At 38.3% G+C, this 16379-nt stretch overlaps 1 protein-coding gene across 1 annotated transcript in view; it reads left to right on the top strand.

The window, feature by feature from the left end:
• The window catches only part of AADAT (aminoadipate aminotransferase), a 59208-nt gene extending 47780 nt beyond the window's left edge, over window positions 1–11428 (top strand). Inside the window, exon 14 of the mRNA XM_070757435.1 lies at window positions 10976–11428. Coding sequence (XP_070613536.1) covers window positions 10976–10987 — 12 coding nt within the window. The 3' untranslated portion in view covers window positions 10988–11428. The remainder of the gene's footprint in view (window positions 1–10975) is intronic.
• Window positions 11429–16379: the final 4951 nt, after the last annotated feature.

The raw sequence follows: 16379 nt of genomic DNA, 5'->3' as shown, positions 1-16379 counted from the left end.
TGTGAGTGATTAAATCCGTTAAGATTAGATTAGATTAGATTAGATTTATTGGATTTATATGCCGCCCCTCTCCGCAAACTCGGGGCGGCTCACAACAACAATAAAACAGTACATAATAACAAATCCAATGCCCACCAATCTAATTACAGTTTAAAATTAATAAATTTATAAAACAATCCCAATGTATATAAAAACAGACACACAGTCAATCAATCAATGGCAAAACAACATGGGCAAGGGGGAGATGTTTAGTTCCCCCATGCCTGACGGCAGAGGTGGGTCTTAAGGAGTTTACGAAAGGCAGGGAGGGTGGGGGCAATCCTAATCTCAGGGGGGAGCTGGTTCCAGAGGGTCGGGGCCCCCACAGAGAAGGCTCTTCCCCTGGGTCCCGCCAGACGGCATTGTTTGGTCGACGGGACCCGGAGAAGGCCAACTCTGTGGGACCTAACCGGTCGCTGGGATTCGTGTGGCAGGAGACGGTCCCGAAGATATTCTGGTCCGGTGCCATGAAGGGCTTTATAGGTCATAACCAACACTTTGAATTGTGACCGGAAACTGATCGGCAACCAATGCAGACTGCGGAGTGTTGGAGTGATATGGGCATACTTAGAGACGCCCATAATTGCTCTCGCAGCTGCATTCTGCACGATCTGAAGTTTCCGAACACTTTTCAAAGGTAGCCCCATGTAGAGAGCGTTACAGTAGTCGAGCCTCGAGGTGATGAGGGCATGAGTGACTGTGAGCAATGACTCCCGGTCCAAATAGGGCCGCAACTGTCGCACCAGGCGAACCTGGGCAAACGCCCCCCTCGCCACAGCTGAAAGATGTTTCTCTAATGAGAGCTGTGGATCGAGGAGGACGCCCAAGTTGCGGACCCTCTCTGAGGGGGTCAATAATTCCCCCCCCCAGGGTAATGGACAGACAGATAGAATTGTCCTTGGGAGGCAAAACCCACAGCCACTCCGTCTTGTCTGGGTTGAGTTTGAGTTGTTGACCACCCATCCAGGCCCCAACAGCCTCCAGGCACCGGCACATCACTTCCACTGCTTCGTTGACTGGACATGGGGTGGAGATGTACAATTGGGTATCATCAGCGTATTGATGATACCTCACCCCATGCCCTTGGATGATCTCACCCAGCGGTTTCATGTAGATATTAAATAGCAGGGGGGAGAGGATCGACCCCCTGAGGCACTCCACAAGGGAGAAACCTAGAGGTCGACCTCTGACCCCCCACTAACACCGACTGTGACCGACCAGAGAGGTAGGAGGAGAACCACTGAAGGACAGTGCCTCCCACTCCCAACCCCTCCAGCCGGCGCAGAAGGATACCATGGTCGATGGTATCGAAAGCCGCTGAGAGGTCAAGGAGCACCAGGACAGAGGACAAGCCCCTGTCCCGGGCCCGCCAGAAATCATCCATCAACGCGACCAAAGCAGTTTCCGTGCTGTAGCCGGGCCTGAATCCAGACTGCTGGGGACCTAGATAATCGGCTTCTTCCAAGGACCGCTGGAGTTGGAGTGCCACCACCTTCTCAACAACCTTCCCCATGAAGGGAAGGTTGGAGACTGGACAGTAGTTATTAAGCACGGCTGGGTCCAGGGAGGGCTTCTTGAGGAGGGGGCGCACAAGCGCTTCTTTATAGAGTGATGGAAAAACTCCCCTCCCCAAGGAAGCGTTGGTAATCTCCTGGGCCCAGCTCCGTGTCACCTCCCTGCTGGCCGAACCAACCAGGAGGGACACGGATCCAGTAAACAGGTGGCGGAACTCACAGCTCCAATGGCCTTGTCCACTTCATCAGGTGTCACCAAGTCAAACTCCTCCCAGACAGATGGACAAAGACGTTTAGCCCCAGTCACCTCGACTGACTCGTTGTCAGTCGACTCTGTTTTACAATTGGAGTCGAGGTCCGCTCGGATCCGAGCGATTTTATCAGCGAAAAACGTGTTAAAATCCTCGGCACTACTCTGCAAGGGCTCCCCAACCCCCCTCTGATTAAGAAGGGAGCGGGTCACCCTAAACAGAGCGGCCGGGCGGGATTCCGCTGACGCAATCAAGGCGGAATGATACGCGCATCTTGCCGCCTTGAGCGCCACTTTGTAAGTCTTAATATGAGCTCTTACAAGTGTTCGGTCGGATTCGGACTTATTCTTCCTCCATCGCTTCTCTAGACGTCTCTTCTGGCGTTTCAACACCCGGAGCTCCTCGTTGAACCATGGAGCTCTACGGGGTCTAGTGCCACGGAGAGGTCGCAACGGCGCAATCCGGTCAAGAGCCTCCACTGCAGCCTTGTTCCAGGCCTCAGCAAGAGACTCTGCCGAACTGTGGACGAGTATATCTGGAATAACCCCAAGCGCCGTCTGGAAACCTTCTGGATCCATCAGGCGTCTGGGGCGGAACCTCCTAATTGGTTCCGCCTCCCTGCGGGGAAGGATTGGAGCCAGGAAGTTAAGCCGCAGTAGGAAATGATCTGACCACGACACAGGCAACATTTCTAAGCCCCTTAATCTCAGATCATTACTCAGTTGCTCAGAGAGGAATATCATATCGGGTGCGTGTCCACCCTCGTGAGTCGGACCCTGAACTACTTGAGTCAGGTCCATGGCTGTCATGGTGGCCATGAACTCCTGTGCCAGTCCAGAGGAACCGCCGAGTGACGGTAGATTGAAGTCCCCCAGGACGATAAGATCTTAACCCCGTGGAGCCGATGGATAAAAGCTTTAGTCATTTGTTCAAACAAGATATTTTTATTATAAAAACAGAAAATAAAATATGTCACGAGGGACAACTCAAAAATACGTCTTTACATGAAGGAGGATAGAAAGAAGAATGGAGAATGATGAGGAAGAAGAAGGAAGTGATGTTAGATTTGGCAGGATATTACCTCATAATAGAAGGATCTTAGTAAGGCACACACAGTTAACTCTTTCATTACTAAAATGTCTCTGAGGACTGGCAAATATTCAGCGTGACAGTATTGTTTGTTACTAGCTGTTCAAGCCCTAGGTTAGTAATAGCATTGTAAAGGGTGGAGTATTGGGTTCAGTTGAACATTCATTTAGGGTCCAGTTAGTATGAGGTAGGTTGAGGTCGCCAAGAAAAATAAGAGTGTGTGGGTAGGAGGCTGCCCATGTTTGTAATCAGGTTAACTTGTTCGCATGCGTGATGTTCCCAAGAGGACGTTCCCAACCTCTTTTATCCAGGTTATACAGAGCCAATTTTCCTAATCAGGCTCTCTACTTAGCTGCAACTATTCCTTTCAGGTTTTCACCCACTAACTGCATCTTTATTTATACTAAAAGGGCACATGCAAAAATGGGATGCAAAGTGGGGGGAGAAGCAATTCAACATGTGGGGTCTACATGTTGCACAACCATTGGAAGTTTAATGGGATTCTCCTTAGAGGTATTTCTTCCTGAGTGCCTTCTTCCTAAATGTTTCTTTAGTATATATTGAGTATAAAGAAATTTATTTTTATTTTCTCCAACTTAAAAACATACATAAATGAAACACATATACCATCAATACCTAACATACATAGATAAGAACACATATAACATGTATGCCTAACCATATGTTTATAAAATCTTCTTATATAGAAAATTAATAAGTTGATGGCAGCAAGATTACTTTATGCACAAAACTGGAAGGACATTTTTATTCCTACAATGAACAAACAGCTGCAAAAATTGATAGTTTAGCAGAAATGGCTAAATTGATAGTTTTGATTAAAGAAAAAAACACAACTACTTTTGTTAGTTTGTTAGATTACCCTAACCCTAACTAGCAGCCAGCTTGGGTTTGTTAAAAAAAGATCATGCCAAACTAATCTTATTTAATTCTTTGATAAAGTCACTAATTTAGTAGACCAGCGAAATGCTGTGGACATACTGTACTTAGATTTCAGTAAGGCATTTGATAAAGTAGACCACAACTTATTTCTTGGTAAGCTAAAAAAATGTGGAATACACAACATCTCCACCAGATGAATTTGTAGCTGGTTAACAAACCTTACTTAATGGTATTACATCTACATGGAGAGAAGTCAGTAGTGGGGTACCACAAGACTCTGTCTTAGGCCCAGTATTCTTCAATGTTTTCATAAACGACTTAGATGAAGGAATAGAAGGTGAACTCATCAAATTTGCAGATGATACAAAACTGACAGGAATAGCTAACATCAGTTTCCAAAAAGATCTTGACAAACTTGAACAATGAGTCCTATCCAACAAAATGAATTTTAATTGGAGAAAAACATTTTTACATTTAGGTAGGAAAAAATCAAAAGTATAAGTACAGATTAGATGAGATCTGTCTCAAAAAACATTAACTGTGAGAGGGACCTTGGAGTCCTAGGAGATGATCATTTGAATATGAGCCAGCAATATGCAGCAGCAGCCAAAAAAGCTAATTGTCAGGCCCAAAGTCATTATGTGAAGTCAAAGGTTGGCCTGACACAGTTTGGTAGTGATAGAGGAACGGGGGGGAAGTGAGTGAGAGAGATATATGCCACCACACATTCTGCAGATGCCATAGTAACGAACACAGGAAGGAATCAGGAATTCTACATAGGATTGGTCCTCATGACTACACTTATGGGTGTGGGGATGTGATATGGGGTTTTGATCTGGATGTAATCTAAAGCAGTGTTTTTCAACCAGTGTGCTGTGGCATACTAGTATGCCGTGAGACATGGTCAGGCGTGCCATGGGGAAATTAAACATGGGTCCCCAAATTACAGCCCATGGGCTGGATACGGCCCACGGAGGTCATTAACCGGTCCATCGCCAGCCGCCTCCATCTGAACATAAACATTCCCCTCACAACCCCTCCAGCTATCAGTGACAGGAAGAGTGGAGGCACAAGGAATGCTCACTGACCAATCACCTTCTAGGATTCATCCCGACCACTAGCGATGAACCCATAGCAGGCCGTCTCTCATCCACACCCAGGAAGGTCCCCGCTCGGGCTGCCATGCACTTGTCATTGTATGGCCGCGACGAGTAGTTGAAGCTGCTACTCCTCCCCATGGTCCCGATTTTGAATCCTGGTCAGGAGTGGAGGTAAATATCATTTTGTGTCATTTTGGTTGGTGATGTGCCCCAGGATTTTGTAAATGTAAAAAGTGTGCCATGGCTCAAAAAAAGGTTGAAAATCACTGATCTAAGGGACTCAGAGTTGGAATGATTCAAGTCGAATCCAGATATGGCTGTTAATAAATCGTACCATGTGAGAAGCACAGGTGTGGAATTGATTTATTTCTCAGATGCTATTTGGTTCGCTGACCACAATTCCAACTCTGCTTTATCCAAAGAATAGAACAGAGGGAGTTAAATAAGAATTTGGAGGTGGAAGGGCTTGGAATTTTCTAACCCCCTCTCCGGGAGGAACCAGACAGAGTTCAACAATACGAAGGTAAAGAGGGGAGGAATAGGCTTGGGTCTGAGATGAACAAGCCAGAAACAATCTATCTTCCTGAGTGAGGGTGGCTGAGACGCCCATGGGTTTCTGAAGATCCCCTTCCCCATGGCCCCCTGAAGTTACCTCTACACGGCAACAATGAATAATATAGCCTCCCCTTCCACCCCAGTCACTGACTCCCTAGGTAAATTGCGAGATAGGTGCAAGCCGCTATTATATCAAAGGAATCCCTTTGTGGGGGAATTTCAAAGCCTGCTCAGCCCCCCTTCTCCTGTTCCTCTGATCGCAAACAGCAACTGCTTCCTAAATTGCATCATGAGAGAACTCCTGAGCCGAATGGTGTAGAAAGGCAGATAGAAGCTGAGATTTTTCAGTTGAAACAGGCAGGCAAGCCTGTGAAGAATTTTATGGAAGAATTTCAAATGATTGCCTATAACCTGAAGGGGTGGCCAGAAAACTGTTTGGTCCATATTTTCAAAAGTGCCCTTGATCCAAAGTTGAAAGAGGCGTGTGAACTGCAGGTAGGAGACAGCTGGACCATTCAAGACTGGTATGCCACGGCAATTGCTTTGGGTGACGTAATTCTTGCTGAGAAGGGACCTTCCCCGCCCCATGCAACAAAGGATCTTTTAAGAGGCCACCTTTTCTCTTGTCAGCTGGGCTCCCTTTGCTCAGTGGTTATGAGGGGAACAAATTGCTACAGATGTGACCAGACTGGCCATAAGGATACAGACTGCTTAACGCCCCTCTCTCCCCCAAAACTCAAGCCATGCCTGGTAGCAGAAAGAGGATCTGAAGAAGCCCCTCTGTAGGGTTGCTGGGCCTTTCAAATTACAGATCTGTGGGACTTCTGGTTTGACATCATGTCGCAGTGGAGCAGCCTCCAGGGAGCTCCCAGGGTTGTTCTCCATTTTCGGGATTTTTTGGTTGCCATTAGGGCAGTTGCAGCCTGGAGGGATTTGCAGCTTGAAAAGGAAATTCCTGTGTATCTGTGGTGGTAAGGCAACCCCCCGGGGAGCGGGCAATACCCTAAAGGCCAGAGCCAGAGCCAAAGACATCTGCTTGTGCTGATCCAGGGACGTGGCCGCCCGACATTTAAAGGGGAAGCGAGAATAGCAGCTAAAATCAAGCTTGATATAAGACAGTAACTGCTGAGATTGTGAATTGGTGGAAGGGCACGGATTGTGTTTTGGCAATGGCAGAGAGAATTTGAGAAGAACCCTTGTTGCTACCTGATTGGGACAATCTGTTGAATATTATTAAGTTTTGAAAGATATCTCAGCAGCCATTGCATGAGGACTGTTAAACATGGCGGAAGGGTTGTATTGGCGGTTGGCGGATGAATCAGAGATTGGAGATTGGAGCTTGGCGATAGGAGACAGACCATAGACCATAGACCCTTTCCCCTTAACATCAACATCGGATTTGGATTGGTTTGGTTAATAACATCGGACAACAGATTGTGCAGTGAAGGGCAAGGTGGATCTCTTTTGAATGTGTATCGTGGTTTGCGGAAGTTGAAAAAAAAAAGGAAGCGGCCTAGAAGTGACTTTGCAAATCGGAAGCATGCGCTGAGGATAAATAAGAATAAGGAGAATATTGCAAACCCAGCACACTTAATAACTTAATAATTTGGATTTATATTATGAGACAAGTGGAATACGTAAATTTGAACAACCAATGAAGGAAATATCTGCAAGAAAAGAAGAGACGAGTAGCACCACGCAGGGGAAGGAGGAAAAACTAGGAGCAAGAAGAAAACAACCACAGCACGGATCTAAAGACACCAAGAAACACTATAAATAACTATGTCAGAAGATCTGAAAATATTTTCAGTAAATGTAAACAGACTAAAGGAACCGAGAAAAAGAAACCAAATATTTTCTAAACTTAGAAAACAAAAAGCACAAATAGTGATACTACAAGAAGTGCACATCAAAAAGACTAATAGAAAATTATTATTGAATTCTAAAATTGGAAACATGTGCACTAGTTTGGCAAACCAAAGAAAAAGAGGCATAGCAATTTATATTGAAAATTCAATAAACTCCAAACAATTATATGCAGACCAGGAGGGTAGAATATTAATTGTACAGATAAATATAGACAAGAAACTTCTTGTTATTGTCTCTATCTATGCCCCAAATGAAAATCAAATGATATTCTATAAACAATTACATCAAAAGATAAATGAGTTAAATATTCAAAATATGATTATAATTGGTGATTTTAATGCAATTTCTAATAGATCACTAGATCATTCTGGGGGGGGGGGGGGAAGACAAGAAAAAGAAAAATATATTGCCAACTACTTTTCAGAAAATGAGATCTGAGCTACTATTAAATGACATTTGGAGGGAAAGACACCCTTTAACCAGGCAATACACGTTTTATTCTAACCCCCATAAAACTTGGACAAGAATAGATATGGTTTGGTCCTCAAAAACAACTTCAGAATAAATTAGAGAAATTGAGATTGACACAAATACATGGGCCGATCATAGCCCTATAGTGATATACTGGAAAAATTATAAGAAACATATGAATTGGCAGATGAATAGGAATATTATAAGAGACAATCAATATAAGGAATGGATAGAAAAAAAACTAGAATTTTTTTAAAAAAATTAATAAAAACTCAGAAATCTCTTTTCAAAACGTATGGGACACCGCCAAGGCATATATTAGAGGATTAACGATTTCCTATACAGCTAAGAAAAGTAAAGAAAAGAAGATACAATATGAACAATTAGTTTGAGAATTAAAACAGTTAGAGCTAGTATTGCAACATAATTCTAAAGGTATGAAAAAATATAGAATTGATGAAAAAGCAAAAATAGTACAAGATTTTTATAAAGAATTATATAAGAAAGAGGAAATAAAAGAAGATGAGATTTTTAAGTATTTGGACTCTAGACTTACCGCAATTAACGGAAGAACCACAAGCAGGACTAGATAGCCCAATGACAATAAAATAATTGCAAATAACTATTAAAAAGCAAAAAAACAACAAAGCAACTGGACCTGACGGCATACCGGCGGAATGGTACAAAATAGAAAGTGAAGTAATAATATGTTGGAAATTTTTAATGAAAGTTTAATGGATGGTAAAATTCCAAAATCCTGGTCTGAGTGTTTAATAACATTAATTCATAAATCTGGAACAGATAAGACAAGATACAAAACTACAGACCTATATCATTATTAAATGTGGATTATAAAATATTTACTTCTATTCACGCAGAAAGACTCAAAAATATTTTAGAAGAGAAAATACACCAAGACCAAAACAGGTTTCTACCGGGTAGACAAATAAAAAACAACCTTAGAATGATCATTAACTCACTAGAATACTATGAACAATATCCAGGAAAACAAATGTCATTAATGTTTTTAGACGCAAAAAAAGCTTTTGATAATGTAGACTGGACATTTATTAAAATGCAATTGAATAAAATGAGATTCGGTACAAAATTTGTGAATTTAATTGATGCTATATATTCAAAACAAACAACAAAAATTATATTAAATAATGAACAATTGGAAAAAATTGAAATTTTTAAAGGAGTAAGACAGGGATGTCCGATATCACCTTTACTGTTTATTTTATCCCTGGAAGCTTTATTGATAAAGATAAGAGCAAATAGTAAAATACAGGGACTAACTAAATAATAAAAAATATTAAAAAAAAAAAAAGTAAAATACAGGGACTAACTATTGGGAAAGAGACATACAAAGTACAAGCATATGCAGACGATTTGACTTTTATAATAGAAAATCCTATGATAGAAACATAGAAACATAGAAGTCTGACGGCAGAAAAAGACCCCATGGTCCATCTAGTCTGCCCTTATACTATTTTCTGTATTTTATCTTAGGATGGATATATGTTTATCCCAGGCATGTTTAAATTCAGTTACTGTGGATTTACCAACCACGTCTGCTGGAAGTTTGTTCCAAGGATCTACTACTCTTTCAGTGAAATAACATTTCCTCATGTTGCTTTTGATCTTTCCCCCAACTAACTTCAGATTGTGTCCCCTTGTTCTTGTGTTCACTTTCCTATTAAAAACACTTCCCTCCTGGACCTTATTTAACCCTTTAATATATTTAAATGTTTCGATCATGTCCCCCCTTTTCCTTCTGTCCTCCATAATGATAACATTACCAATTTTGATTGAAACAATAGAAGAATACGGTAAAGTAGAAGGTTTAAAAATAAATAGAAGTAAGACACAACATAGTTAAAAACATGACAGAATTGCCGGAAACACGACTAGAAAGTATCACAGACATGAAGATAGTAAAGAAAGTAAAGTACCTGGGAATTTGGATTACATCTAAAACTATATCATTAAAAAATGATAATTACACAAAAGTGATTAAAGAAATTAAAAAAGACTTAGAAATTTGGAATAATTTAAAATTATCTTTTATGGGGAGAATAGCAACCATCAAGATGAATGTTTTACCTAAGATGCTGTTCCTATTTCAGGTTTTACCTATAAATCCGGGGGGGGATTTTTTAAGGATCTAACAACAATAGTTAGTAAATTTTTATGGCGGGGTAAGAAGGCAAGTATATTAGAAGACACAAAGGGAAGAGGAGGGTTTGCACTACCCAATTGGAAACTATATTATCAGGCAGCCGCCTTAACTTGGATTAAAGAATGGATAACATTAGAAAATAGAAGAATATTAAACTTGGAAGGTCACGATTTGATACTTGGATGGCATGCCTTTATTTGGTATGACAAAGATAAAACACATTCTTATTTTAAAAAACACACAATAAGAAAGTATCTATTAGAAGTTTGGAAAGATATAAAGAAAGATCATTTTTTAACTATTCCAGACTGAATCTCTCCATTAGAGGCAATTTGCCACCCCAATTTGATGCAGGAAAGAAAGATACCAAAATATTATTAGATGAGCAAATGAAATTAAAATCAAGATACAATCTACAAGAAGGAGGGATCAAAATAGATTGGTGGCAATATATTCAGATACAGACTAAATTCCAAAGAGATAGTAAAATATACACATTTAATAAGAGTAAAAACTTTTTAGGTAGCTTATTAACCACAAATCAAAAGAAACTAATAGGGAAAGCATACAAATATATGATTGAATACAAAAATATAGATTTGATTTTAAAAGACAATATGATAAGTTGGTGCAAAAATATAGGTAGAGAAATTGATGTTGAAACCTGGAGAAAGTTTGAATCACAAATTGGAAAATGACGAAATCAATTTCATTAAAAGAAAACCAAATTAAGATGTTTTATAGGTGGCACCTCCCACCAAATAGAATTGCCAAAATGTTCCCTAATATGTCCCCAAAATGTTGGAAATGTAAAAAGGAAATAGATTCTTATTATCATCAATGGTGGACTTGTAATAAAGCTAAGATATATTGGAAAATGATAGAAAAAATGTTTTAAAAGATCGTATCACAAGAAATAGAAAACCCAGAATTTTATCTGTTAGGTATAACTAAGCAGAAATATTAAAAATATTTTTTTTTATTTAACTATTCATATTTTAACAGCAGCCAGGATAGTTTATGCACAAAATTGGAAGGGAGAAAATACTCCCAAGGAAGAAGGTGTAATAAAGAAAATTCTAGACTGTGCAGAGATGGCTATGATGTCAAGACCATTGAATAATCAAGAAGAATCTGAATTTTATATTATTTGGAATAAAGTTTATATATGGATAAATAAAAATAAAATTAAATGTCATGATAAAGTATGAATACATTAGAATGATTTTTTATTTTCTTTTTTTTCATTTTATTAAATTAATTTTTTGTTATAATGTTTGAACAAAATTCTTTTCACTTAGATTAATATGTTGATTTAGTGAATTAAGAATGCATTCTTTTTCTGTATTAAAAATTGACTTCTAAGATGAGAGGGGTAATTGTAACCCCAACTACATGTTAAGTGTTTGTATGTTTGTGTGTACTTTTTATGAAAAATTAATAAAGTTTATATAAAAATAATAATAATTTGGATTTATTTGGTTCAGAACTTCGAAAACCTCAGAAGATTGTGTGAAGATCATTTGAGCTCTTAAAAAGGACCTGGGATTTTTGATCTTACAAATTATTTAACTCTTAATAAACTCTGTAAACACCATGAGCTTAGATGTTGGACTCTGGATACAGGACATTCTGGACATTCTGACATCTGATTCATATAGGAGATAGAAGACTGCAGAAAAATCTACGGAGGTATAAAAGCTATACACTGACTACTTGAAATATTTATACACTTGAAAAGCCTATTAATCTTTTGACTTCTTTTCTCTTTCTCACTCTGAAATAATATTTACCGTATTTTCTGCTCATTTAGCAATATTACAACTCTATATTACAATTCTATATTTTATATTTAATACGTTACAATATTATATTTGTAATGTTTATTATTCATTACTTCAGACTTAAACAATTTTTAAGATATTTAACATAGATTTATTTGAGATAAATGACACCTAGATATTCTGATACTTGTTCCTTAAAATAGATTAGGGAAACTTATACTCTCAGACTAGCTGTCAACTGTTCAATTGATCAATACTTTCTATATTAAGTGATGAATTATATATGAACCTTTACTAATTGTTATTGATTGATCTCTTAATTTGATTTCCATTAATATCTCCTTTTTTACTTATCTTATTGAATTGTTAGCATTATTGATTGATTAATACTACTACTGAGTACTGTTATTTTGTAACTGATAATACTGTCTATCATCTTGATTAGAATTCCAACCAATCCCAATCAATCAACTTATTAATTTAATTTATCAATTTATCAACTTGTTAATGTATTAACTAATTAACTTGCAAATTATGGTAAATTATAGTAAATTTATGGTGAATTGGAGATTTAGGGACTCAAGATGTTGAGACTCCCAACGACCACATCCCAATCTAAAACTGGTAATAAGTCAGCAACAACACCCCAACAATCAACTCCACAAAATACTAGAGGAACAGAAAATATGACAACAACAACCTCCCAAGCATCAAATATAACACTGGCGTCATTACAAGAGTTGATGCTAAAGATGCAAGAATCAATTGACCGAAATTATGAAAAGCTGACAGGAAACATGGAAAATATGAGGGATGATATTCAAAGAGATATTCAAAGAGTAGAGTATAGAGTAGGTAGAATGGATGAAAAAATTGAGTCCATCCAAGATACACTCTCTAAAAATGTACAAAAAATACAAGAGATAGAACAGAAGAGTGAAAAGTTGGAAATAAAAATACAGGAAACAGAAACCAATATGATGTCAGCCATTAAAAACATGGAGGAAGCCCTACTCAACATGGAACTCGAGAAAGCTGTCTTTTTCTTGAGGTTCCAAAATATACAGGAAAATAAAGAAGAAAACATTGCAGACACAATGGCTGAGATAATAGCGGGCATTACAGGTTCAACACCAAACAGAGCCTTGAAAGAAATCAACAAAATATACTGTGTTTATACCAGTTATGCCTGCAGAAACAAATTACCAAGGGAGGTATACGTCAGGTTTCTGAAAAAAACAGCAAGGGATGAGGTATACCATTTAGTAAGGGAAAATACAATAACAAAGGAAGTTATTGTTTTAAAACAAGTCCCTAGACGGATTATGGAAAAAAAGAAGACCTTATCAATTTCTCACATCAAAACTGAACCGGCACAGAGTTGGTTCCAGAAGACCTCTTAGTCACTTTTCTGGGGGGGAAGCCCATAAAATAAACACTGTAGAGGAGGCCAAAAACTTCTATGACAAGTATATCAAAGAGATAGAGACATAGGAGATAAGAGAAACAAAGAGAAAAGAAGGGGAGAGCAGAGAAGAACTGACCTCTGAGGAGAACCTGCAAGAACCAGAGATTAGATATAAGCAGAATGACAATGACAGAGAAGGAGCAATTACAAGATCCCAGGCAGGAGCAAGAGAGCGGAGCTAAAAAAAACAATCTTACGCGACGAAATAAGATTACTCTCTATAACCATTAATGGTATAAATGCACCTTTAAAAAGAAGTAAAATATGTTACAAATTAGTGAAACATAATCCAGACATCACCTGTCTCCAAGAGGTACATATTAAAAAGGCTCAACATCAAGTCTTAGAATGCCCAAAGTTGGGGAAGCCTTTTGTAGCCATGGCCCCAATTAAAAAGCGTGGGATTGCAATCTATGTCAAAGCATGGCTGGAACCCAAACTACTATACTCAGATGAGGAAGGAAGGATCTTGATTGTACAAATAAATAAAGGAACTACCACCACAGTAATAGTTTCAATATGCACTCCCAACGCAAATCAAAGTAAATTCTATGCAACGGTACATAAAATATTACTAGAAATAGAACCAGTAAAAGTAGTGATTGTTGGTGATTATAACTCAATAGTAGACAGGAAAAAAGATTATAAAAGTAATAATAGGAAAAAATTAGGAAAATACTGCCTCCTACTCAAATGGCAGAAGAACTTTATTTGAAAGATACCTGGAGATACTTTTATCCAGACAATAGATATTATACCTTTTTTTCATATCTGCACAAATCATGGTCCAGGATACATATGGCTGGGCCAATCAAGAATTTATAAAAAATTTAACAGAATCCAAGATAGTGCCCAATACATGGGCAGACCATAATCCCATCTGGATTAAATGGAGGGAGCAAGAGACAAATATTTAAAAAGATGGACATTAAATCAATCTATAATTAAAGAAAAGAAATACATAACAATGATGAAGAAAGAATTAGATTTTTTTTTAAAAAAATAAACGATAACAATGAAACAACTAAAGACAATCTATGGGATACCACCAAGGCTTACATCAGAGGCCTATCCATAGCTCACTTAGCAGCAAGTAATAAAGAAAAGCGGAGTAACAAGCCCTAAATCAAAAAGTAATTTTATTGAAAGAAGAATTACATTAAAATCCATCTGATAAAAACATCTTAGAAGAATTAAATTTGATTAAACATAAAATTGTCCTCCAAAACCAAGAACTGGCTGAAAAATTAAAAGGCTTAAAACAAAAAACTTTTGAATGTGCTAATAAGCCTGGAAGGTGGCTAACATGGAAATTGGCAAATCAAAAATCTGAAAGATACATTGAAGCACTGGTTGACCTAACAGGTGAAAGGCAAACAAATAAAGTGTTTAAAAAAGTAATAGTGGAACAATTTTATTCTGATTTGTACAATCAGGAAGAGGTAGAGGAAGATAAAATTATAGATTACTTAGAACAAATTAATCTACCAACAATTTCTGAAGAAGATAGGGGGAAATTAAATGCAAATATCACAATAACAGAATTAAGATCAGTCATGGGCAGACAGAAAAATAACAAATCCCTGGGGCCAGATGGAATCCCATTCGAATTATGTAAAGCTCTACAAAATACCTTAAAACTGTCTATGTTAGACCTATTTAATGATATAATGAAGGGAGGAAAGTTACCAGAATCATGGAAACATGCATATATAAGTTTAATACCCAAAAATGAAGCACATAAACACTTAATTCAAAATTACAGACCAATCACACTCTTGAACACTGATTATAAAATTATAGCAGCAATTATAGCAGAAAGTTTAAAACCAGTACTAAATCAAATTATTCACACAGACCAAAGCGGCTTCCAACCTCATAGACAAATCAGAAATAATACTAGAACCATACTAAATACAATTGAATATTATGATCTACATATAGAAAAACAAGCAGCCCTAATATTTGTAGATGCAGAGAAAGCCTTAGATAAAGTAGTCTGGAAATACCTCACATTGCAATTAAGAAAAATGAATTTTGGTGAGAAATTTACGGGATTAATTAGTGCAATATATACCCATCAGAAAGCCAGGGTGATAGTCAATACAGACCTGACCGAAGAAATACAAATAAAGGGGTACGACAAGGGTGCCCTTTAGCACCGTTAACTTTTATCTTGGCACTAGAACCATTATTAATTAATATAAGAAATAACAAAAAGATAAAAGGTCTAAGAGTAAAAAAAGGAATTTAAAGTCCAAGCCTATGCCGACAATATGGTCTTTATCTTGGAGAATCTATTAGAAACCAGCAAACCCCTATTAGAAGAGATTGAGGACTTTGGAACCATTGCCAGATTAAAAATAAATAAAAATAAAAATAAGATAATAACTAAAAACATGACATCCAAACAAGGCTCGGAACTAGAAGACAAGTTAGGTATTAGTATCGCAAAAAAGGTTAAATATTTAGGAATAATACTTTCTGCAAAATGTAGTTCAATATTCAAGGACAACTACGATAACCTTTTACAAATAACTAAGATAAACTTGGACAAATGGTCCAAACTCCAATTATCCCTTCTACATAAGATTGCTGTAATTAAAATGAATGTATCAGACTTCCGGTTGTGACGTCACGCTACTGCTGGGCAATTACCGATTCTCCTGCATTGTTTTTGGCATTTTGAGAGTTATGATTGCCAAATCAGGCGACCGTGGACCCGTAGAGCCCAGGGTTTCAAAGAGGAAACTTCAGCGCACCAGGGGGTGGCTGGCGGGCCCCTCAGGAAGTGGGGAACCCTTCCTGATCATCTCTCAAAGGGGAAGCGCGGTGTTCCTGATCCATTAGAGGAAGCCACGGTAGTGAGGAGCACCTTTGGGGATTATGATTTGAAGGACTGCAAGTGGTACTTGAGATTTGAAAGTTAAAGAAAGTAACCCCTTTGTGGTTTGAAAATTGGTTTCATTTTTCCTAAATTTTAAGCAGTAGGAGGCAGCGATTGTGATCTTTTTTTTCCTTGGAGAAACATGGCGGTAGTGACTCTGCAATAAATAGCCGGAGTAGGCGTAAAATACATTTCGCTGGATCCAGGCTTTTCATAACATCAGATTGTTGGATACTGACTACAAAGGGAGAAAGACTTTAGAACGTGTTG

Source organism: Erythrolamprus reginae, chromosome 7, assembly GCF_031021105.1.
Source record: "Erythrolamprus reginae isolate rEryReg1 chromosome 7, rEryReg1.hap1, whole genome shotgun sequence".
Lineage (NCBI taxonomy): Eukaryota > Metazoa > Chordata > Lepidosauria > Squamata > Dipsadidae > Erythrolamprus > Erythrolamprus reginae.
Note: the sequence above shows the minus strand (reverse complement) of the source record. Positions and strands in the feature narration are given on the sequence as shown.